General features: G+C 42.5%; 1 protein-coding gene across 2 annotated transcripts in view; it reads right to left on the bottom strand.

The window, feature by feature from the left end:
• Nucleotides 1–1,612: 1,612 nt before the first annotated feature.
• LOC125457290 (interferon-induced GTP-binding protein Mx3-like) overlaps nt 1,613–25,620 on the bottom strand; it is a 36,320-nt gene continuing 12,312 nt past the window's right edge. For both annotated transcript variants that reach the window (XM_048541306.2, XM_048541307.2), the window contains exons 6-13: nt 23,439–23,637; nt 20,888–20,966; nt 16,672–16,794; nt 14,554–14,698; nt 11,533–11,691; nt 9,815–9,891; nt 8,305–8,523; nt 1,613–6,087 (exon numbers count right to left, since the gene is read on the bottom strand). In XM_048541306.2, coding sequence (XP_048397263.1) covers nt 5,863–6,087; nt 8,305–8,523; nt 9,815–9,891; nt 11,533–11,691; nt 14,554–14,698; nt 16,672–16,794; nt 20,888–20,966; nt 23,439–23,637 — 1,226 coding nt within the window. In that variant the 3' untranslated portion in view covers nt 1,613–5,862. The remainder of the gene's footprint in view (nt 6,088–8,304; nt 8,524–9,814; nt 9,892–11,532; nt 11,692–14,553; nt 14,699–16,671; nt 16,795–20,887; nt 20,967–23,438; nt 23,638–25,620) is intronic.

Below are 25,620 nucleotides of genomic sequence, written 5' to 3'. Positions count from 1 at the left end.
CCTGGACCTGCGCCGCTGCTGTCACCCGGGCCATCTTCCACTTCATTTGGGGGTCGAGGATGGACCGGGTCCGCAGGGACACCATGTACAAAGACCAGGGGAATGGGGGAAAGGGCGTACCGAACGCCACCCTCACCCTGACGGCTACCTTTGTGTGCAGCTGCATCAAGCTGTGTGTAGATCCTCAGTACGCAAACACCAAGTGCCACTACTTACTGAGGTTCTACCTGTCCCCGGTGTTGCGAAGGATGGGCCTGGCCTCGTTGTCACAGAACGCTCTGAGTAGTTGGACCGTTCCGTACCACCTGTCCTTCGTGGAGAAATTTTTAAAAGGAAACACCTTTGACCACAAGGCCGTCAGGCGGTGGTCAGCACGTAGTATCCTTGGGACCCTTCGGGAAAAGGAGAGGGTGGATCCCGTCGTGTGGTTCCCCACACAGACTGCCAAAGTCGTTTGGCAGAATGCCTCATCGCCAGAACTTTCAAACAAGCACAACGACTTTGCTTGGCTGGCGGTGAGAGGGGCTCTGCCAGTGAGATCCTTTATGCATGCCCGGAATCTCTGCACCACTGCACGCTGCCCTCGAGGTGGCTGCGGGGGGGACGAGACTGTTGATCACCTCCTTCTGGAGTGTGCCTATGCGCAGGAGGTCTGGAGGGGGATGCAGTGATATTTGTCGAGGTTCGTCCCGAGCAGCTCCGTGACGCGGGACTCCGTGCTCTACGGGCTGTTTCCCAGGGCGCACACTGAGACCAACATCAACTGCGCCTGGAGGACCATCAATGCGGTGAAAGACGCTCTTTGGTCTGCCCGCAACTTGCTGGTCTGCTAGCTGAAAGAACTGACCCCGACCGAGTGTTGCAGACTGGCGCCCTCCAAGGTCCAGGACTACGTGCTGAGGGACGTGCTAAAGCTTGGGGCAGCCGCCGCCAAGGCGCGGTGGGGAAAGACCACCGTATGAAACCCCTCGTCCAGAATAGTAAAAAGAACCCTATCTGGTAACTGGGCCCAGCTGGCGCCTTCCCCAACTGGTCAGGGGGCCAACTGGGACTGTGCGGGTTGACGACTGCCGGGGCAGTTTCTTTGCTTTGTTTTTTTTTCCTTCTTTGTTTTTTTTCCTTTAGTCAGTGTACGTACCCCCGGGTAACCCGGAGTGGCTTGCATGACTGGGTAGGTGTGCAAATATGTTTTATTTTTCGTACATCTTGCGAATAAAGTATATTTTTTCAAATTAAAAAAAAGTGACAAAACGTCTGAAAACTAACCTTCCAGCTCAGCGAGCAAACTCACATCCAGAACCTCAACCTGAGCTACAAATCTTCCCAAAACTCGCTACTGTGCAGTGTATGTGAGCAACCTTTAACTTCCTGATAAAGCTAATGGTGCTATGTCCAGACCCACGCAACCTTGAATGAATGAATGAATGAATGAAACTGACAGCATTACTTCAACAAGTGTGACCACGAAACCGAATGAATGAATGGTAGTAAATAGAACCCACAGATGGACGCAACTATGAAACTAACTAAACAAGCTATAATAAATAAAAACCACAAACAATCAAAACTGTTGTGAACTCAGACTTTTATTTTAAAAACACCAGATGCCTTTTTCTAGCTTTAAAATTCTGACATTTAAAATCACAAGACTAACGTCTTTTGAATTACGCAAGGTCACTCTAATCTCATTAAAATAACCATTAACACTCAACAATAACCAGTAACATTTAGCATATGTTTAAACCATCTCTGATTTCCTTCAAAACAGTTTTTGTACAAAGTCTACTGCTTAACACTCAAGTGTTAGAATATTAATGTATGCTTAACTTTTGTATGAAATGGCTGCTTTTGAGCTAAGATTTCAGGGATTCTACCTCATCTTACACAGTGCTGCTGTGAATGTGCAATAAAGAGACTATTTTCACCACTCACTGATCCTGGTCATCTGGTTCTTTGAACACGATCTCACAGCTACAAAATTAATTCCACTGCCCAGCTAAGTTTTCATGGTTTTATGTATTTCTTCCTTCAAGAAAGGGTTACTTTTGGATTCTAAGGAGCTTTTTTTTTTGGTTTACGGAGGCTGTTTTTCATTCTCACTATCTCATTTATTCGGTGATGCAGTCATGTGGTAACATTACCTTCTGTAGTTGTGCTGATGTGCAGAGCATTTGGATCCTCACAGAAACAGAGTTAAAAGAATTCATCAATGTTTTCAATAATCATTACCACTCCATTAAACAAAGCTACAACACTCAAAGAAAATAATTTCCTAAGATCCCACAGAATTTAGAGATAGCATGTATAAGTTAGCGACAACATGTTTTTCTTATGAAAAACACAAGAGATATACTTCTATATATAAAAAAGCCATCAATCTCAATTTCTGATGAAGGATCTAGGCCCAAAATGTCAGCTTTCCTGCTTCTATGATGCTGCTTGGCCTGCTGTGTTCATCTAGCTCTACACCTTGTTATTTGTGGAAATTGGACTGCTTTGTTACAGACAATATCTTTACTTTGTATAACTCAATGCAAAGTGGAGTTAAGTATGATTCAATGATTATAAAAGAATATATAATTATTCTGAAACGGGGTTTACTACTTTTTGCACCAGCACCAGGCATCTTTGAAAGAGAAGAAATTACTGCCCAGCATTGCAGACCTGAGGAGCAGTAGGGACACAGAAATCCAAAACATATGTCATGCCAGATCCTTCCCTGTCTCTTCAATTGGATAAGTAATAACACTCAAAAACTTCCAAAAAAAGGCTTCGGATTCAAGCAAAGACCAGATCCAACTCACTGCCTATTGAATTCAGATCACCACAAGCCCCAATAACTAGAAAAGCATGAAGAAAAGTCATCTCACTTTGTATTTAGATTGGACTCTGATCAACAGACTTTGAGCCTTTTTGCCTACAATTTTCATACACAATCTTCCTATAAAAATGGTTCATGTTGTCTGTCTATCCCATGGTTTTATGGTCTAATGGTCCATGCATAATGAATGTACACATGTTTGGATTTAGAAGGTTAAAAGTTTAAGTGTGCACTAGTTATTAATAATCAACAACTTCACGCCCTGGGCTGGGCTGAGCTGGGCTGTAGTAGCCTTTCTCCCTGGGATCTCAGTCCAGTTCGCCTTTCTACTGTCCCCACAAATATTCACTTTCCTTCGCCTCTGGGGCCTTGCCCACAATCACTGATCACCCTTTCCATGTTGCTTCAATCATCGCTGCGGTTTTCTTCCATTTGCTGCTAACACGTTTATAGTGAACAGGAGGCAAGATTTGGGAACAGTATTTTACGAGGCAGGGTGGTGCTATACCTGATTTTCAATGTGCTACAATTAAGTGTGTGCGCTGCCTGACCTTCCCACCCTGTCACCCATTGATGCACATAGATGGCCAATGAAGAACCTTTGAAGGCCTCAGCCCATTGTAGTTGAGATTGACCCAGGTCTAGACAGGTTGATCACATGAGACCTCACCAACAGCACACACAGCATGGGTTACTTGTCAGCTGGGTAGAGAGTGCATGGTCCATCAAAAGCAATTGGTTCATGATCAAGGGGTGGGTGGGGGAATCTTGCTGACAGCCAACAGCCATTCTTGCTTCTGACTTTCTCAGCCCATGTCTGTTGACCCAACAAATCACACACCTGGCTCTCCTAGGTTCCTCTTCCAATAGCAGACTTTCTTGACAATATGGTTCAGTTTAACCAACAGCTACAGGTTGGAAGGGCTGAATCCTGTGGGACTTCCAGGACCAGAGATTGCTGGGAATTGGGTGTTTCTCAGCTAGACCTCCAGGCCTCAGGTGAGATCTGCCATGCCAACTGAAGATTCTGCCTGATTGCTCCCCACTTACTCTTATCAAAACTATTTCCACATATTGTTTGCTTGGACTTTAGTAAAGAGTTTGACAAAGTTCTACGTTATAGACTAATTAGAAAAGTTAGATCATATGTGATTTAGGATGAGCTTGCCAATTGGATACAAAATTGACTTTATGGTAGAAGACAGAGGTTGGTGGTGGAGGGTTGTTTTTCAGACTGGAGACCTGTGACCAGTGGTGTTCCACAGGGATCGTTGCTGGGTCCACTTTTGTTTGTCATTTATATAAATGATTTGGATGACAATATAGGAGGCGTGATTAGTAAGTTTGCAGATGAAACCAAAATTGGTGGTATAGTGAAGAAAGTTATGTAAGGTTGCAAAGAGATCTTGATCAATTGCGTCAATGAGCTGAGGAGTGGCAAATGGAGCTTAATTTGGACAAATGTGAGATATTGTATTGTGATAAAACAAACAAGGACAGGACTTATACAATTAATGGTAGGGCCCTAGGTAGTGTTGATAAACAGAGACTTAGGCGTTCTGGTACATAATTCTTTGAAATTTTCATCCCAGGTAGACACAGTGGTTAAGAAGGCATTTAGAATTCTTGACTTCATTGCTCCAATCTTTGGCTATAGGAGTTGTATATCATATTGAGGTTGTACAGGACATTGGTGACGCCTCTTCTGGAGTATTGTGTGTAGCTCTGGTCACTCTGTTACAGGAAGAATATTGTTAAACTGAGGATGATTCAGAAAAGTTTTACCAGGATGATGCTGGGAATGGACAGTTTGAGATATAAAAACAGACTGGAAAGACTGGGAAAGATAATGGGAACTGCAGATGCTGGAGAATCCAAGATAACAAAGTGTGGAGCTGGATGAACACAGCAGGCCAAGCAGCATCTTAGGAGCAGAAAAGCTGACATTTTGGGCCTAGACCCCTCATCAGAAATGGGGGAGGGGGACAGTTTTCTGAAATAAATAGGGAGAGAGGGGGAGGTGGATCAAAGATGGATAGAGGAGAAGATAGGTGGGGAGGACAAGAGAGTTCCAATGGGAGAGAGATCCCCTGAGGTTTGTCCGGAGGGAGGAAGGTAACTTCTTCAGATTAGGTATCCCTGGAAGAGGCTTTGCAGAGAGCCTAAATTGTATCATAGATAATAGAAACCGCAGATGCTGGAGAATCCAAAATAACAAAGTGTAGAGCTGGACATTTTTTCACTGTAGAGTAGGAGTTTGAGGGTGACCTTATTGAGGATTATGAAATCATGAGAACCCTCGGCTGGAGGAGTTCAAAACTAGGGGCATATTTTTAAGGGGCAAGGAGAAAGATTTTAAAAAGTTCATAAGGTGCACTGTTTTTACACAGACAATGGTTCATGTGTGGAATGAGCTGCCAGAGAAAGTGATGGATGCAGGCATAGTTACAATGTTTAGAAGACATTTGGATAATTTCATGAATTGGAAAGGTATGGAGGGATGTGGGCAACACAAAGACAGATGGGATTAGTTTAGTTTAGGAACATGCTTGGTGGTGTACTTGTTGGACCGAAGGTCTGTTTCCATGCTGTATGACACTGTGACTCTCTATATAAGTTTTTATAAAACATGCTTTCTTGTCATGTGATCCCACTCTTTCTCCAATGTATTTCCCTTCAGTTTTCCCTCACAAGTATTCCTCCAGCACCACAACATTTTCTGTGGTGAGGGAGGCATGAGAGCATTCTAGTGCATGGGTCAAACCCAAGGCACTGTCAATATGATTCTTGGTAACCACCAAGATCATGTTTTCCTTTTGCCTTCTTTTTGCTGGGTCAATACTCTACCAGCCAATTGATGAGACAGCGAAAAGAGCTTCTTGTCCAGAACAGCTGAGACTCAGAGAAAGTAAGATAGCCCTATCTCCCCTCATTTACCCCACTTACCAGATCTCATTTGTGTAGGCACTTGAATCTGCATTCCTATATCATTTTCACCCTCCACTGTCCCACTCACACTCTCCATGTTCAGTGTGAGAAAATTAATAGTTCATCAGAAGATTCCGTGCTTGGGTCAACCGATCCAGGTTGTCCTTCAAATCTCTTCGTTTTTCACTAGTTTCATCATTCTCCTGAAGGAGAGCATCCACATCCTTATAGTGGAACAACAACTGAGCCAACGTTATTTTTATCTGGGCAGACAGTTCTTGGAGAAGGTAATACCTCAGCACCATGGGAACCATTTGGACCAATCGATCTATAGCAATCTGAGGATTTAATGGAAGGACAGTGTTCAAATAATATCTCATGCAGTTTAAAGAATAGCACTCAGTCTTTCAAGTGAGGATAATTTGAAATGTGGAAGCTTGGTAATGATTATATATTACCAAATATTCCCTAGTTGAGCTGCAGGCAGTTAAATGTTTGTTAATTATCAAAACATCAGTGAAATCATTTTATCACTTTTGTTTTGGCACTTTCTTTTTATTCATTAAGGGGATGAAGGTGTTGCTGGCTAGGCAGCATTTATTGACCATCCCTAGTTGCCCAGAGGGCAGTTCAGAGTCAACTACCTTGCTATGGGTCTTGAGTAACATGTAGGCCAGACCAGGTAAGGATGGTAGTTTCCTTCCCTAAACAACATTGGTGTTCAGATGGATTTTTCCCAACAATTGATTCATGGCCATCATTAGCCTCTTAATCCCAGATATTTTATCGGATTCAAATTCCAGCATCTGCCCTGGTGGGATTCAAACCCGCGTCCCCAGAGCGTTATCTTGGTCTCTAAATTAACAGTCCAGTGATAATACCACTAGGCCATCACCTCCCCAGATATTATGTTTCTGAACGTGTAAACCTCTATGCCAGGAGAATTAAATGATAAAATTATTATAAAGTTATGCTATAATTGTGGTCAGCTATCGCTGCAGCTTTAAGACAGATGAAGGACTGTTAGGATACTTCATAGAACAGTGTAGATAGAGACCATTCAGCCCATTAAGTCCACACCAATCCTCCTAAGAGCATCCCACCCAGACGCACCCTATCCTGCATTTACCATAGCTAATCCACTGAGCCTGCACACTATGGGGCAATTCAGCATGGCCAATCTATCTAACCTGCACACCTTTGGACTGTGGGCGGAAACCTAAGCACAAGGCGGGGCCCTGCACAGACATGGGCTGAACAGGTAAACTCCACACAGTCACCTGAGAGTGGAATCGAACGCAGGTTCCTGGCACTATGAAGCAGCAGTGCTAACCACTCAACCACCATATAGCCCAGTGCTGCTGTTCTTTGCTTATCTCCATCATATCGGGCAGTTGGTATCTGAGCCCACTACAACTGTGTTGTATCAGGTGGTTTCCTGTCATGAGAGGTTGAGTAAATGGGCCTCTATCCCTTGGAGTGTAGAAGCTGCTTTCTTGACTGTTGTAGTCCATGTGAACAGTTAACACAAAAACAGCTAATGAAGCCACTTCATGGTGAAGTGTCGTCGACATATATATTGGCTATATGTCATTGGGCTTACAAGGCCCCTTGCCTAAAATAAGCAGGTGAGGCAGTGTTTTCTTTAAGTTTACTGGGATTACAGCTATTTTTATATGCTGTTAGTTAGTTGATTTAAAAGCAAACTGAATTAAAGTTTTCAGACTACCTCAATGCAATTTCTAGAGGAATTGAGAAATGATCTCATTGAAAGATGCAAGATTCTGAAGGGTCCTGATAGGACAGATGTTGAAAGATTGTTCTGCAGGGCAGGGAATTTAAAAGATGGGGTAACAGTCTCAGGGCAAGAGACTAATCACTTCAGACAGATGAGGAATGATCAATTCACTCAAAGGGTTGTGATCCTTTGGAATAGTCTGGCTGAGAGAATCAAGGATGCTGCATTGTTGAAGACCTTTACGGCTGTGATCAACAGATTTTTCATCTCTCAGGGAATCAAGAGAGATGTGGGGAGGGCAACAAAGTGGACTTGAAGATCACCTTTAGGATTCAACCATTATTGTACCGAATGGCAGAGCAGGCCCAACAAGTCGGCTGGTCAATCTCTCTCCTACTTCTTGTGTTCTTGTGTTAGATATTTTTCTAGCTGTGTGTGGGGACCTTGCTGGGTGCACAATTAGTCAGACCTGTTTCCATCTGAAGTGCTGTCGTTGCTATACTTCATTGGCCGTGGAGCATTCTCAGACAGGTGATGGCAAGTGCCATTGAAATGCAAGTCCTCCCTTTCAATGTGCTGTATACGTGTTCAGTAACCATAGGCCTCATAGTCCAACAACACCACAGTCAGAGTCACACATATAGAGCAGAGGCTTGGTTGTGGGGCCGGGGGGAGGGGTAGGGCAGGCATGGGGGGGCGGTAACCTGAGGTATTTGAAATGGTCTGCCCACCCTAACCCTTTCATTTATAATCTCATCTCCTTGACAATTCTTTCAGAACGGAGTCAATGCATATAATGTTTCGAGTAGCATCTCACCTGATAATAGGCATGTAAATGAATAACCATTGCCTGGGGATCAAGGCTTGAATTTGTCATTGAGCTATTCCCCTTTTGCTGGCCTCGAGATTGGAATTCCATTAGTTTGTAGCTGTACATTTCATCTGGTGCATAAACCATTGCCTCCATCTTAAAGTTGGTCTCGAGCATTTCCTCTGCTTTCCTTTCCATTTTGTTGCAGACTTCAGCAATTTTAATCTGTGAAGGAAGATAAACATGAAACCTATGTGGTTGAAAAATGCAAACAGGGCAAGCGACAACTCAATAGCACCCAACATCTACTGGTAACCAATAGGTATTTTGCGATTTCAATTTGGCTAATCTCCGTCATCTAATCAGATGGGAAAGGGCAAAGCAGTTGATGCTTGGTGATAATGGACCTGAATTCTTAATCGTTTATTGTGTTGGGAATGTGACTGTGCTAAGTCAGGCTTTACCATGCTACAAATTTGGGAAGTTTTGCAGAAGTAGCTCAAAGCCTCAGTGAACTATCCATGCTGTGCCCTGGAAACATGGCTGAAATTGGAGTTGCTGGTTGGTTTGCTGAGCTGACTGGTTTTCATGCATGTTTTCACCCGAGCAATAGATGTTTGCTAAAACATTAAATGACTGAGATTGTGTCAACACTATTACATCAAGGCTTGTCCTTGGGAAGACTTATGTTCATCCATCCACCAAAAGGGGGAGCATGTTTTGATGTGTATAAACATGTACTGGATCTACTGTTATCATTTTCAATTACAAATATAGGAGAAGGCTAGGTTTGAACTCACACCAAAAAACAGAAAACTTCTGGTAGCAGAACAATCAATTTTGAGCAGATTTGTAGCTCAGGTTGACGTTCTGGATGTGAGTTTGCTCGCTGAGCTGGAAGGTTAATTTTCAGATGTTTCGTCACCATTCTAGGTAACATCATCAGTGAGCCTGCAATGAAGTGCTGGTGTTATGTCCCTAACCTAAACAGATAAATAGAAAGTGGGACATAACACCAGCGCTTCATCGGAGGCTCACTGATGATGTTACCTAGAATGGTGACGAAACGTCTGGAAACTAACCTTCCAGCTCAGCGAGCAAACTCACATCCAGAACAATCAATCTTCATACACCCTGCATGAACTTCCTTCTCATTTACTTCCAATTGCACGTTTTCTGAATTTGACATGTTGGAAAGAGTTGTATGGTGGAAGGGAGAATGAATCAACTAGGAGACAATTTAGTGCTTGACCATTGTCTTAATATTCCAGCCAAACATCCCATGAGTCCAGCTAACTAGCTAATTGTGAGCCATGAGCTTCAGAACCAGCTGACCATGAACCAAGCAATCTTCAAATTTTACTGACCAAGGACCAGCAGAAATCTTGATTATCTAAACAAACTTCCCAAACTTCTAAAACCCAGATCTTGGACATATCAAGCAATGAATTAACTGAGTTAATACAGGTAAGCAGTTAGCCCAGCTTTAAAACGGGCCTGGGTTAGTGTTACATACCTGAATCTCACCAACTAAAAGTGGGTAACTACCAAAGTGTTGAAGTGCCAATGTGTTACATGTTGTCTCAACTCTAGCTGGAAGGAGGGAAAACAAAATAGTTGAATTACACTTAGTTATGAAACATGTCAACCAGAACACGGAAGGCTGAAATTTTGGTCTCCTTGCTGCAGTTAAACTCTTAAAAACCTTGCTAAGGCCAATTAAAGGAGGACTGATGGGATTTTCATTGTTAGGTACTTGAAATCTGGCGCCCAGCAACAGACTGAGGTGATGTAATGTAATGTGAGCAATGTAAGTGGGCTAATCTGTGGAGGAATTCCCCCACCCCAGCCCCTGAAGAGTGATGGCCTGGCTGGATGTCATTAACTCTGTAACTTAAGGTAGAGAAATGTTGATGAGGGTATATCTCCATTGTGAGGCAGTTATTTGAAACAAGAACAGAATGTGCAAGAGAAATTCGGCAGGTCTGGCAGCAGCTATAGAGAGAAAACCAGAGTTGAAGTTTTGACTCCAGAGACCTAATAGAACAGTTCAATACAAGATAACAAGGATGGGAGCTGGATGAACACAGCAGGCCAAGCAGCATTTTTAGGAGCAGGAAAGCTGATAGTTCGGGTCTGGATCCTTCTTCTGCTGAAGGCTCTAGGCCAGAAACGTCAGCCTTCCTTCTCCTCTGATGCTGCTTGTTCATCCAGCTCTACACCTTGATATCTCAGATTCTCCAGCATCGGCAGCTCCTACTACCTCAGTTCAATACAAACAGCCTTCCACCAATGTCAGGCTGAAGGGAATAAGGTCGTGCTGCAGGCCACTTAGAAGATTGGAAAGTTTGGGCTAGGAATACACACAGTTTCACATACATGTAATTGGAGGTAATAGTGAAACAAGAACACTGGTGGTTGTTAAATAGACAATAGTTTGAAACTTATGAATGATTAGAAGCCCATATAAATCAGGAAAGTTTGGGGTGAGAATAATTTAATGCAGCATGGAGTATTGATATAATGATCATGATTCCCTTGCTTGTTTGCAGGGCTAGAATTTCTCTGAGAAGGGGGATTGCCTTCTTGAACTGCTGTAGCCTATGTGAACAGTTAACACCACAATGGCTTATAAAGCTACTTCATGAGGAAGTGTCACACATATTGGTGTGGGCCACTGACAGATATTGCATATATTCGTTAGGATAACAGGTCACCTTCCTTAAAGAAAGTGAGTGAGCTAGTTGTTTGTTTTTCAACTTAATGGAAATACAGCCATTTTTACTGCTTTCAATTTATTGATTTAGAAAAAAACTGAATTAAAGTTCTCAAATGCATTGATGCAATTTTAACTAACTTTCTTTTGATAAACCGGGTGCTTGGATTGCTGACTGTATGACATTACCGTCACCCTACTGTACTCGCACAGTGTGTAGTCTGGCCATGAATAAGATGGGAGAGAGCTTGGCAAGGGAAGTGTTGACCTAGTCAAGCCTGGAGGTGACAGGGTCATTTATAAAGGTTTCACTAGCTCCCCCAGTTCTCAATTATTGCTTTTCTAGGAAAGAGAGGAGTTTCAAACAAGAGTGTTACATATTTGTGTGTGTACATATAATATATTCATATATGTAATTCCACAGCATTGTCACAGGGACCTTAAATTCAGCTATTTCCACAAAGCACAAACGACTCACGAAACCACAAGAACTGTGGCTTCATGTTATGTTGTATTACCTGAAAATTCATTCAGCATTTCAAGTGAAGGCTCCAGTAGTTCTTGAATTTGTTCTCTAATAATAGCTTCGAAAATTCTGTACTTGGTAAATCCAGGCAATTCTCTCCCTTTAGAGTTTTTTTCATGATGTTTGACCATGATGGCTGCATTCTCATTGACTGAAAGGACAAGATGGAAGAAACTTCAGGTTATCTACCCAGTTTATCCCATTATTGCTTGAGACATACAACATGGCAGGGAGAGGCAGTGAGAATTTCCTTTGTCACAACCATCAGAATAGCCAGCTGCCACTATGACTTCACTGGACATGCAGAACAAAATCCATTTGTGAGTTAATAAGATGTAGAGCTGGATGAACACAACAGGCCAAGCAGCACCAGAGGAGCAGGAAGGCTGACGTTTTGGGCTGAGACCCTTCATCAGAAATGGGGGAGGGGAAGGGGGTTCTGAAATAAATAGGGAGAGAGGGGAAGGCAGGTAGAAGATGGCTAGAGGAGCAGATAGGTGGAGAGGGGACAGACAGGTCAAAGAGACGGGGATGGAGACAGTAAACATGAGTATAGGTGGGGAGTTAGTGAGGAGATAGGTCAGTCCATGAGGACGGACCGGTCAAGGAGGTGGGATGAGGTTAGTAGGTAGGAGATGGGGGTGGGGCTTGAGGTGGGAGGAGGGGATAGGTGGGAGGAAGGACAGGTTAGGGAGGCAGGTACGAGTTGGGTTGGTTTTGGGACGCAGTAGGGGGAGGGGGGATTTTGAAGCTTGTGAAGTCCACATTGATACCATTGGGCTGGAGGGTTCCCAAGCGGAATATGAGTTGCTGCTCCTGCAACCTTCGGTTAGCATCGTTGTGGCACTGCAGGAGGCCCAGGATGGACATGATGCCTAAGGAATGGGAGGGGGAGTTGAACTGGTTCACGACTGGGAGGTGCAGTTGTTTAGTGCAAACCAAGCATAGGTGTTCTGCAAAGCGGTCCCCAAGCCTCCGCTTGATCTCCCTGATGTAGAGGAGGCCAACAACAGGAACAGCGGATGCAGTATATCATATTAGCAGACGTGCAGGTGAACATCTGCTTGATGTGGAAAGTCTTCATGGGGCCTGGGATGGCGGTGAGGGAGGGGATCTGGGGGCAGGTGTAGCACTTCCTGTGTTGCAGTAAAAGTCTCAAGTGTGATGGGGCTGGACGGGAGTGTGGAGCGGACAAGGGAGTCATGGAGAGAGCGGTCTCTCCAGAAGGCACGCAAGGGTGGGGATGGAAAAATGTCTTTTGTGGTGGGCTCAGATTGTATATGGCAGAAGTGTCAGGGGATGATGCGTTGGATCTGGAGGTTGGTGGGGTGGTACGTGAGGACGAGGGGGATTCTGCTTTGGTTGTTATTATGGGGAGAGGGTGTGAGGGGTGAGTTGCAGGAAATGCCGGAGACACAGACGAGGGTGTTCTCAACCACTGAGAGGGGGAAGTTGTGGTCCTTGAAAAATGAGACATCTGAGATGCACAGGAGTGGAGTGCCTCATCCTGGGCCAGATGCAACAGAGGCAAAGGAATTGGGAATGGAGGATGGCATTTTTGCAGGAAGGTGGGTGAGAGGAGGTGTATCCTAGGTAGCTGTGGGAGTCGGTGGGCTCGAAATCGATATTGGTTTTCGGTGGTTGCCAGAGATGGAAACAGAAAGGTCCAGGAAGGAGAGAGAGGTGTTAGAGATGGCCCAGGTGAAATTAGGGTTGGGGTGGAAGGTGTTGGTGAAGTGGATGAACTGTTCGAGTTCCTTGCGGGAGCACTAGGCAGTGCCGATACAGTCATTAACGGAGGAAGAGGTGGGGGATGGGTCCAGTGTAGCTGTGGGAGAGGGATTGTTCTACGTATCCTACAAAGAGGCAGGCATAGCTTGAGCCCGTGTGGGTACCCATGGCCACCCCGTTTGTCTGTAGGAAGTGGGAGGAATTGAAAGAGAAGTTATTGAGGGTGAGGACTCCACTACACTCCAACAAGATTAATAGAGGTGCACTAGCTCCAGAGAAATTCCTGGCCCCCATGCAGTGACTTGTGAGTGAACTTTTCTTGTCTTTGGACTTTCTAATAAAATTACAAACAGTTTCAGAGGATGGGAATGGGGGAATGCCTTCCAAACGGAGTGGAAACAATTCTTCATATGTGCTAAGGTCACATCATCACGATATTTTGGAAATAGAGATGAGGAATAATTGCTTTTGTCATAGGATCAGCAGTGTTTGGGACAGATTCAAGGCTGAGCCAGAAAGATTTTTGATCAGTGAGAGAATCAGTCAGGAAAATGGATTTGAGGTCACATTCTAATCAGCCATAATCTCGCTGTTCGGCCCAGTGGCCAATTACTAGGCTTTTCCTATTTTCCCGTAAGACTTGATCTCCTGGCTTCATTTCAATTTTGTATAATACCATCTGTGCATTGTAGCAACCCCAGGGACTACCACAATCCCACAGATATTTTCAAGTCTTCATTTTTCTACAGAAATCATTTCATAAACTCCACTACACAGACACTGTGATGTTTGCCTTTTAACTTTGCTTCTTTCTCTGACCTATGGTCACACTTGTATAGCTGCTATGTAACTTTCTTTTATTTTCATTTCTCTATTCTGTAACTAAGGATTGTATCTGGGTATCTCTGTACCTAAGATGGCGCTGTAAGTAGTGATTTATAAACTTTTGACGATACTGGAATATATGTGACAATAAAGCTAATTCATTCATTCAGTCATCTGAGGGCGCTGGTGCAATGTTTTCTAGATTTTCTTTTAACCTCTCATTCATTCTGTTAGTTCTCTGCCTTGTTTCTTTTGTAACTCCTTGGAGATTACCTGGTTGAGTAGGTAGGTATTTTATGCTGCCCTTGCCCCCTGGTCTGGGGCAGGTGTGATGGACTAACTGAAATTTGACCTTTCCTTCCTGCCAGATGCTGGCATGGTCAGTCAGTGGGACACTCCAAAACAGTGACAAGAAACAAAGGGAGGCAAGGAGAGGCAATTCTGCTCATATACTTACGCCCTATTTTAACTCCATCCAGCTTCTTGTACCACTCTGTAAACTTCTCCCTGGCAAAGTCGTGCAACTTCACATCGATGGGATAATCCTTTTTGTACTCTCCCATCGCTAAATGAATAAGTTCATCACAGTACGCTAGAATTCTCTACAACAAAATAAGTAAGCGTTAGTTTTTCTGATATAGTGGTGCTGAAATATTAGAATTCAAAAATAACTATGATAGTGGTGATACTGTCATCAAATCTTTCTCGTTGAAGAAATGGATATTATTGTGCTAAAAAGCAACGTAAAATGTGCCTTTTTAATTGAGGCACCGTGTATCAATGTCAAGTACTGACCATCATTACAGTTTGGCTAAATGCAAAGCAAAGACCACTCTCTATAATCTAATGAATGACAGTCCCTACTTTGGAATAAAAAGAGTGTATAAAATTCTGAAGCACCTTTCAACATCTCAAGACGGCTCAGGCATGTTACAACTGATGTAGTATTTTTGAAATGTGGGCTATTGTTCCTATGTAGAAAATGCATCAGCTTTAGAATGTAATAGCCATTCAGCCCATTGTGTCTGAGCTGAATTTATACGTAGCAAGCTCCCAGAAATAGAAATACACTGATGACCAGATAATTTGGAATTTTGATTGAAGATTAAATATTGAACCAGGTGCTCAAGGTGAATTTCCAGGCCTCCTTTCAGATAGATCCAAACCATCTTTTGCCTCGATCCAAGAGAGCAGACATAACTAAATTTTAGCACCCAGCTGAAAGGAGACAGTTCCTTAGCGCTGCAATGGAGTTTAGGTTTATATTTCCTTTACTCCACAATGGGACTTGAACACACAACCATCTGGTTCAGGGGTGAGATGCTGATAACTGAACCAAAGCCATCACATGTATGAGCGTTCAGAGCAGCTGCGTGTAGTCTCTTCTGGGAGGAATACTCCAGTATTATTGGGGCTGATCAAATCATTGAGCTCAAATTTCACTGAGAATAAACTTTTATCCTGTCTCTGAGCCCTTGCAGGGTTACATTTAGGAATTGTAATGGATGCTTTAACATCAGAAAGAATCTATAAAAAAAGAACTGTCCTTAACTGCCCAATAGCATTTACCTCTTAGCACTAATCGGCCTTCTTGTGATTTGCAAGGCCAGATCAAAGGACAGTTAAGAGTCAACCACTTTGCTGTGAGTCTGGAATCATATTTGGGCTAGAATGAGTAAGAAAGACAATATTCCTTTCCTAAATGAGTTTAGTGAGCCAAATTTAATGAAAGGCCAGGTGCACCATGGTGCCCTTATGGGTACCAGGGGCTGGTATTAGTATCTTGTTGGTAGAAAGCTTGGAATCAGGATGGTTATTAATTAGAATGGATGGGGCATACTAGAGACTTTCCACCTTCCTGCTTCCACCAGAGTTACATTCTGTGTGCAAAAGTCCCGTCTTCTTATTCATTCACAGGATGTCAGTATTGCTGGCTCAAGCAGCATTTATTGACCATTCCTAATTGCCTAGAGGACTGTTTATAGTCGACCACATTTCTGTGGTTCTGGAGTCACACACAGTCCAGACCAGGTAAGAGTGGCAGTTTCTTTCCCCATTAGTGAACCAGATGGGGTTTTTCCCGACAATCAACAATGGTTTCATTGTCATCCTTAAACTCTTAATTCCAGATTTTTATTCAATTGAAACTTCACCATCTACCATGGTGGGATTTGAACTCGGGTCCTTAGAACATTACTACAGTCTCTGGATTAATCGTTTATCAATAATACCACTCAACCTTCGCCTCCCTGACATTTTTGCCCTGCCATTGGTTAAGTAGCCAATTAATGGCAATTTAATGGTTGCATTCCCTGCTGGTGAAGTCAAGGTAACTACACCAGATAGGCAGCCATGACGAGGCAGCCATTTTGTCCCCTCAGTGAGGGTGCTGAATGGCTTTGTTCTGTACCATAAAATTCTGTAGAGTTGGCACCGTTACGTTATTCATGCTGATAAGTTTTCATTTTTCATGTTTTGTAATCTTTCGGATGCACTATTTTTGCATAATATTTTTGCACAAAGATCACGTTGCTTGTTTAGATAAACTTGCAATGAAATAGTTTCCAGAGCTTACACTAGTCAGGTTGTGCACTTTTGTTTTAGTGTCCTCTGGGATTGCTCCTCCCAATTTATCCAACTGCTTCATGATCTCGTTCATTTTGCTTCCAATTTTCTCTTGGATACCAGGTAGACATTTCTGTATGGGAAGAAAAATAATTCCAAATGTCTATTAAATAAAGCTTGGATAACATTTTAATGCGTCCGACAAAATGTGTGAGATTACCAAGGTTTTGATATAATTGCTAAAATTAATATTGGAAGCCCCTATGGATTGTTCGTATTTTTATGCTAATCAATCGATTTCAATGTGGAAAATGTGTCCCTATCCATTTTGCTAGTTTGTCAATTTAAAGAAAAGAATAGAATGTGGCATTTGTGAATTTGTTAGATACTGTAAATTGTTTATCGTCATGATTACTGAAGTAAGGAAGGAGAATCACAGAAAAGTCCAACACTTTGTACAAATCTCTCTGGGATCCACAGCATATCCCATTTCAAACAGACATGAGGAAACATTTTTTTCTCTCAGAGGGTTGTGAGTCAAAATACAATGGACACAAAATCTTCAAGCATTTTTAAGGCAGAGGTAGACAGATTATTGATTACCAAGGAGACGGAACATTGTTGGAGCTATGCAGGAATGTAGAGTTGAGGTTATAATCAGATCGAGGTTAAAATCAGATCAACCATGGTCTTATTGAATGAAAGAGCAAGCTTGAAGGGCCAAATGGCCTATACGTGTTTTTTTAATCCATACATTCATATCCAAAATCATGCGGTGCAATTAGTAAGCTGAGCTTGAGGATGAACGAGTTAGAATTCAGTAAAGTTTGGTTCATTTCAGCTTCAAACAAATAAGATGTTGGGTTTGTATGGAACATGCATTGCCTAACAGTAAATAAACCAGGGAGAAGGGGAAGGTGCTGGTGGTGGGTGTCTAGAAAGGAGAGTTTACCAATATCATTCTTTTAACTGAACAATCAGAATAGTCAGCTGGTACATTTAATTGGAATCTTCTTCCAACCTTCTGGTCCCAAAGGCATTGAGAATTTGTGGAAAGTTGCTTGACCTCTGGGCCACCAGTAAAGACCGGGATGTGCTTGCCAGGTTGCCCCTGATGGACTTCAGCTAATTAAGTAGGTATTGGGGGAGGTATAGGTTGGTGCAAAGACATATCAAACAGCATAAGGTTTCCATAGGAGCCCTGAAGAGCCTCCGTCTCTCAAGCCACTTAATTGTATTTGGATCCCAATGCTGGTAGCTGAACCCAAAATGTACTTGTTGGAATTTTAGAATCATTCAGTACAAGCTGAGAATTGCACCTCTGAGAATCACTAGTAAAACTACTCTAAATATACACTCCAGCACTTGGCATATAACCTTGAATGCTATGACACTTCAAGTGCTTAACTAGGTACTTTACAAAGATTATGAAGTTTGCCATCTCAACTATGCTCCCAAGAAGTACATTCCAGATCCCCTCTGAGTGAAAAGATATTTTGTCAAATCCCGCTAATCCTCATGCCTTTCACATTAAAATTGTATGCACGTTTGATCTGATGGTTGTTAGGGGGAAACTGCTTTCCATTAATCCTGTCTAGGGCCTTCATAATCTTAAACACGTCTATCCAGACCTGCTCAACCTGACTTTCTCCAGCGTCTCTCCGTCGCTGAGCTGCTCCATCCCCAGCAACGTCCTGGTGAATGTCCTTTGCGCTCTCTCCAGTGCAACCACATCCTTCCTATGGTGTGGTGACCAGAAGTGCATGCAGTATTTCAGCTGCAACCTAACCAAGGTTCTCTACAGCCCCAACATGGCCTTTCTCGTCTCATAATCTATAACATGACTGACAAAGGTAAGTCTCCCTAAGCCTTCTTAACTACCTTATTAACCTGTCCTGCTGCCTTCAGATATCTGTGAACAAATATCCCAAGATCCCCGTTTCTCCAAGATTCCTATTGCCCTGCTATTTATGATATGCTCCCTTGCTATTCCTTCTAAAATGCATCACCTCACACTTTTGTTGTAAATCCACTGTTCAGGGTGTTGACAGTTAGCCTCACACTCTAGTACTGATTCTATCTGACTTCCACAATCAAACAAGCATGGGCATCTTCAATAAATAAAACAAAGTTCTGTGATGCTGTAAATTTGAAACAACAACAGAAATTGCTGGATGGTGTTCTGAAGAAGGGTCACCAGATTCAAAACATTAACTTTGCTTTCTTCCCACAGATGCTGTCAGACCTGCTGAGTTTCTCCAGCAATTTCTGTGTCTTATACCAAAGTATTTGGAAGCTCTTAACATCTGCTGGAGAGAGCAGCAAAAATCACAGTTGAATAGATCCCCCAAACCCAACTCCACGAACCTAATTCCATGGCCTTGCATTGGGTGATGGTTCTGAACGTGTTAATATTTATTACATTGGTTCATCCCACTGATGTTGCACACAATCTGTATCAACTTCCTAAGATGCTAGCACTTCTGCCTGACCAAATGTAGTTCTACTTATTGTTATCAGGCAACTATTCCCCATCTTATGAGAAAATGGCCTCAATCTTTTCACATACCCAGCAGACCTGTCAGATACTGTTAAAACCACTGCTTTAATTAATGGCCTTCATGTTATTGTCTTAATTGTGTTGATTAACCTCAAAGAATTTCTATAGACTTGATTAAATACTAAGATTGAGTTGCCTTGTCTACTCCCAACAGTAAAAGCTGAATTATCCATTGTGCAAATTTGGAGTCTCAGTAGGTCATTTGGCCCCTCGAGCCTGCTCTGCCACTCAGTAAGATCATGGCTGACCTGCTTGCATTTTGAGTTCTACATTCCCATCAATCATGGATAATCTTTGATGCCCCTCCCTAAAAAGAATCTAACTAGCTCTGCATTAAAAATATTTAATAACCTCATCTACATTGCCACTTGAGACAGAGAGTTTCAAAGCCAGAAAAGAAATCTTCTTCTCATCTCTGGGCAACAAGAATGAATCCTAATTATTAAATAGCTTTCCCCGGTTCTGGATGCCTTCACAATGAAATATATCTTTTCCACATCTACCTTGTCAGCTGCGTTCAGGATCTTATAACCTTCGAGAAAACACCCCTGTCTGTCCAGTCTCCCCTGATAAAGCAACCTGCTCATTCCATGTAGCAATCCAGTAAATCTCTCTAAATCAAGACCATTACATTTACATCCTTCCTTAATTAAGGAGACTAAGCCTGCATATAGTATTTCAGATGTGGTTTCACCAAAGCCCTACATCACTAAAGCACAATGCCCTTACTTTGATGTTAAATTCCTCTTGTAATGAAGAAGAGTGTCCCATTAGCCTGGTTAATTAATCGTTATACTTGTACATTTTAGGATTCTGTCATCATCGTCTGTTTCATTATTCCAACCAAAATGAATAACCACTTTTTTCCCCACACTATTATCCATCTACCAAATTTTTACCCATTCACTCAACCTATCCATATCCATCTGCCAGCTCCTTATGTCTTCTTCGCAACATACTTTTCCATTGGCTTTTGTGTCATTTACAAATAAAGATACCATGCTTTTGATCCTTTTTTAAATACCTTTTAAATGTTGCTATTGTACCTGCCTCAACCATTTTCTTTGGCAGCCTATTCCAAAAATGCACCACTCTCTGCGTGAAGAAGTTGCCCCTCATGTCCTTCTTAAATCTTTCCCCTCTCACCTTAAATATATGCCCTCTATAGTTTTCAATTTCCCATCCCTAGGAATAAGACTACATGTATTTATCATATCTGTGCCCATCATGATTGTCTACATCTCAATAAAGCCACTCTTCAATGTCTTACATTCCAAGAAATAAAGTCCCATCCTGGCTACCCTCCCATGCCAAAATCCATTGTGGCTGGACAGGACCACAGCCTGCTGCTCCTCACCCACCACTTCCATAAACACTGGCGGAGGTTGGCACAGGTGGATGGCTCGTGGTATTCCTATATTTAGGGCAATTTCTGTTGGTAAGTAGAGATACTGGCTGAGCTAAGGAAGCCTGATGTTTTATTTACATTTGAAGATATTCCACACCAATCCCCCCCTCCCCTACAAAGCCTCTCTGAAGTCCTGCACTGATGAACCTGGCAAAAGCCTGGTGGAACCTCCTAGACCAGCAAAATGCCATGCCTATCTCTTCTTATGTTGCATTCAATCCCATAAACCAGCTGATGATCAAAGTTAGTATTACCAACCTTGATTTGTAAAACAAGCTCATTGGTGAGTCTACTGGATAAATGTTGGAAAGATGCCAGTTTCTTCTCCAGCAGTGGCCTGTGGAGAGGAAAAGGGGGAGAGAGAGACTTAAAATATGTCAAAGAAATTGGCACACATAACAAAATACAGCACAGCACAGGAACAAGCCCTCCACCCCAGCAAGACTGCACCGACACATGACACCTTTCCAAACTTAAAGCCATTTGCCTCCATTTGGTCTGTATCCCTCTGTTCCCTGCCTGTTCGTGTATCTATCTATACCACCCAATGCACATAATGGAGCAAAATGGAACAGCACTAACATTCTCCACTTTATCATAAGACAACACTCATGGGGAAATCCAAAATGTGGGGTAAAAATGAAATTCTTGACTTGCTGCACCTGCCTGAAACTGGATAGAAGTTGCCCATCTCATTCACAAGGAAACTTGAACATAGAATTTCTATCCATTTGGGTCTGAATCAGGTAACAAACGTGAAAGTTCACTGTCTAAACCACAGCACCACCCAACCAACAATGTGAGAGGCTTTTCCAGGCACTTACCATCCTCTGTGTAAAAAACATGCCTCTCACATCCCCTTTAAATTTAAGCCCTTTTACCTTAGCCATATGCCTCATAGTAATTGACATTTCAATGCTGGGAACAAAAACACTGACTACCCATTACAGCTGTACACCTTGTAATTTTGTAAACGTTACAGGTCACCCTTCATCCTCTGATATTCAAGTTGTTCAACGTCAGTAGCATTTCTTATGTTTCTCCCAAAGAATTAATTCCAAATCTTTTTTGTTTAACAACTCAATTAGGAGGTTAAACAGTGGCAGAGCATCTCTCAAACAGCAGGATGGAGTCCCTGGTATTATTCAAAGATGAATAAGGAAGTACTCTATTATCTGCCCAAATGTATCTATCAACTTAACTCTAAAACAGATGCTATGGTCACTTATTTCACCTCTATCTCTGGTAACATCCATTATGAAAACTGACAACCACATTTTTCAATATTACAACAGTAACATTTCAAAATTATTACTTTTTTGACTGTACAGTGTTTCAGGAAATTCTGACATTGTAAAAGGGTCGAGGTAATTGCGAATTCCTTACGAAGCTTCAAACTAAACCGCTGTGAAATGCACATGGGTGGAACTTGTTCACCCTTTTCAGAACCCATACTTTTCCCTGTAGGGAGACATCACCCACATTTAAAGCCAAAAAACTCAGGCTGTGGTTGGTATGACTTAAGGTTTAAAAAGCCCAAAGCATGTGTAAAGTCTCATTCAGAGCACTACCTGCAACTTATGCAATCATTCATACCTTTGAAATTAGCTGAAGTTAACTGGGATGAAGCTAAGTGACATTTGGGAGTCAGTGGTGCAGCGGTAATGTTGCTCGGCCAGTAATGGCCCGACAGGCTTGGATTCAGAATTCTGCCATGGCAGCTGCTGGAATTTAAATTAATTTAATAATTCTGCAAGATAAAATGTTTCTCTGTAACAGTGGCTGTGAAATGACTTCAGAGGATGCGATGGCCTAGTGGTAATATCGCTGGGCTATTCACCTGGAAAGCCAGATAATGCTCTGGGGACACAGGATTGAATCCTGCATACGGCAGATGGTGGAATTTGAATTTCATCAAAATCTGGAATTAAGACTCTAATGATGACCTCGATGTTGATGGTTGAGGAAAAGCCCATTCGGTTTACTCATGTCCTTTAGGGAAGGAAACTGCCGTCTTTTCCTGCATGTGACTCCAGACCCACAGCAATGTGGTTGATACTTAACTGCTTTCTGGCAATTAGCAATGAGCAATAAATGGTGGCCTAACCAGTAGCACCCACATCCTGTGAATTAATATAAAACGTCTACCTTGGGAGCAGCACAGTGGCACAGAGATTAGCACTGCTGCCTCACAGCGCCAGGGACTCGGGCTCAATTCCAACCTTGGTTGAGAGACTGTGTGGAGTTTGCACACTCCCCCCGAGTCTGCATGGGTTTCTGCTAGGTGCTCAGGTTTCCTCTCACAGTCCAAAGATGTGAAGGTTAGGTGGATTGTCCATGCTAATTTGCTCCTAGTGTATAAGGTGGGAAATGCATGGGTAGGATAGGAGGTGGGTCTGGGTGGGATGCTCTTTGGAGGGTTAGTTTGGACTTGATGGGCCAAATGGCCTGCTTCCACACTATAGGGATTCTGAGGGGACCCTCTGAAATGCAAGACATTTGGTCTAAAGCCAGTTACGTTGGGCAATAATCTCTGGCCTTGCCCACTACCCATGAAAGAATAAAACAAACGGTCTTCACTGATGACCTCAGCGCTCAATCATCAAACATTCTAACAAGAACAGGAGACTCAGCAACATGGAGTCTTGGCCTCAATCTTTCTGACAGACTCTAATAAACAAGCCAACATCCTACTGATCACCCACTCAGAAGGATGGTTATTAGTTTTTCAATTTTAAGCTAACTGTTCAAATGATGAAACAGAGATTGTGTTTCAACTGCTTTGTTTGCAAGAACAGAATGGGTTTACCTAAAATGAACATTGTCATTGAAAAATGCAATTTCCTTCTTCAATGCATTAGCCAGGGGTGTATTTGTGATTAAATCATGCTGTCCACGGCACTTGATGAGCATGTAGCCTTTCCGAAGAGGAACCATCTGATTGTTGATGATTTTAAGAATGTCTTTCTCTGTGTCACGATCAATCAAGTCCGGTTTCGTAAGAACCCCTAAGGAAAATAATATGGTATTCAGTCATTGACTATTCATTCTTCCATTCATTACTGCTATTCTATTTGGCAGCCACATCTGATGCTATGTTAACACGATAGCCGATAGCATGACACAATTCTGAAGCACATTAACAAACTATCTTTTGAGCAGAATCTCCTTGGAGATAAAATGCTGAAGTTAGATTTTTGCTGCAATCCAACTGTCCTAGTGGGATAAAAGTCCCTGTATGTGGTGAGTGTGCAGGTGCTAAATGAAAAGACTGGTGTTTCTCGAAGGAGTTTGCTGTAGTAAATCCAACATTTCTTTCATCACATTCTTAGGCCAGGTGATTCTTCTCCCTATCTTGCATCTTTCCATGGCAACTTCCCCTTCCTGTAATGTGTTATGAGTATTTACATGCCATCTGCTTTCATTAATAATTAAGTATTTCATTGTTTGCAGGTGGTGATGAATTGGGGATTCATTTGCGACTCTATATCTAGGAAGAGACTGAAACTGTCAGTTGGGTTTGACGGTGCATATTTTCCTTTATACATTTGATCTTACAAATATATAAAAGTCTAGACTCTGGATTCATTCTTTCAGTGTCTGGTTCTGGGAATTGTAGCAATATTAATCCACTATTTGTTTATTTACTTGACCCATAGCCATCGTCTTCCCTAAATCTCAGATCTTCTGTCTGGCCCTTTCCTGTTCCTTCGCCATTCAATCCCCACTCCCACTCGCTTCCACTCCGGCCATTTCCCTGTCTCTGAACTTTGGAAACAGAATTGAATCGTTATCCAAATTATTGGAAAGATTTTCCTAGGAAAAAAGCTGGGAAAATACTGGGGGATGGTATTCAGCGAGGTGTCTTGCAGGGAGCCAGTAAAAGCATGATGGCTTGAGTGGTCTCAGTCTAGCTGTAACCATCCTAAGATTCTAAACACTGCCACTATTCAGTTTTCATTTCTCTTTGCTGATTCTGATCGCAACCTTGTTTCATTTTTGGATGCCACTGATCATTATTCTACCACTCACATGCAGAAAGAGCTTCTCTATTTATTTTTTTACTACTTCTTTTTTGATTCACACTGTAAAATCTACCTTACCCTTTTCGCAATCATTCCAATTTGATCATTTTGCACTTTGCTACTTGCTTGTAATGTGCATTGTTTTTCCACTGTTTTTTGGTTTTATCTCGATACATACGCCAGGGGCTCAGTGATTCTTGACAATTCACTGAAAGCGTCCAGTAAAAAGAAACCATTACATCAGCCATCAAATGTTCCCTCAGGGAAAATGTAAAAGCTTATCCAAATATCAAAGGAACATTCATAAATTCAAAACGTATGAGCAGTAAGAATTAAACCATGAAATTGCGGTAAAATACACAAGCCTAATCAATCCATTGTTAGAAAGGACCAGAATTCTCACAGGTAGAAGTGAGGCTATAGTGCCTCTGAGCACCAGGAACCCAGGTTCAATTCCAACCTCGGATGACTGTCTGTGTGGAGTTTGCATGTTCTCCCTGTGTCTGCATGGGTTTCATCCAGGTGCTCCAGTTTCGTCGCACAGCCCAAAGATGCACAGGTTACATGGATTGTCCGTGGGAGATGCAGGGTTACAGGGATGGGAGTGGGTCTGGGTGGGATGCTCTTCAGAGGGTCTTTGTGGTTTCGATTTGCTGAATGGCCTTCTTCCATGCTGTTGGGATTCTATGATTCTAAGTGTGTACATGGGCCTCTGGACTATGTCAACTATATCAGGATGGCTTGGAGTAGGGAATCATGGAAACAGAGTCTTTCGTCCAAATTTGGCCCATATCCTTCTCAACCTCTCCTATTCAAATACCTGTCCAAATATTTTTTAAACATTGTAACAGTACCTGCATCTATCACTTCCTCTGGCTGCCCAATCCACATATGAACCACTCTCCGTATGAAGAAGTTTGCCCCTCAAGACCCTTTTAAATCAGTCTTCTCTTACATTAAATGCCC

This window comes from Stegostoma tigrinum, chromosome 12 (genome assembly GCF_030684315.1).
Source record: "Stegostoma tigrinum isolate sSteTig4 chromosome 12, sSteTig4.hap1, whole genome shotgun sequence".
Lineage (NCBI taxonomy): Eukaryota > Metazoa > Chordata > Chondrichthyes > Orectolobiformes > Stegostomatidae > Stegostoma > Stegostoma tigrinum.
Note: the sequence above shows the minus strand (reverse complement) of the source record. Positions and strands in the feature narration are given on the sequence as shown.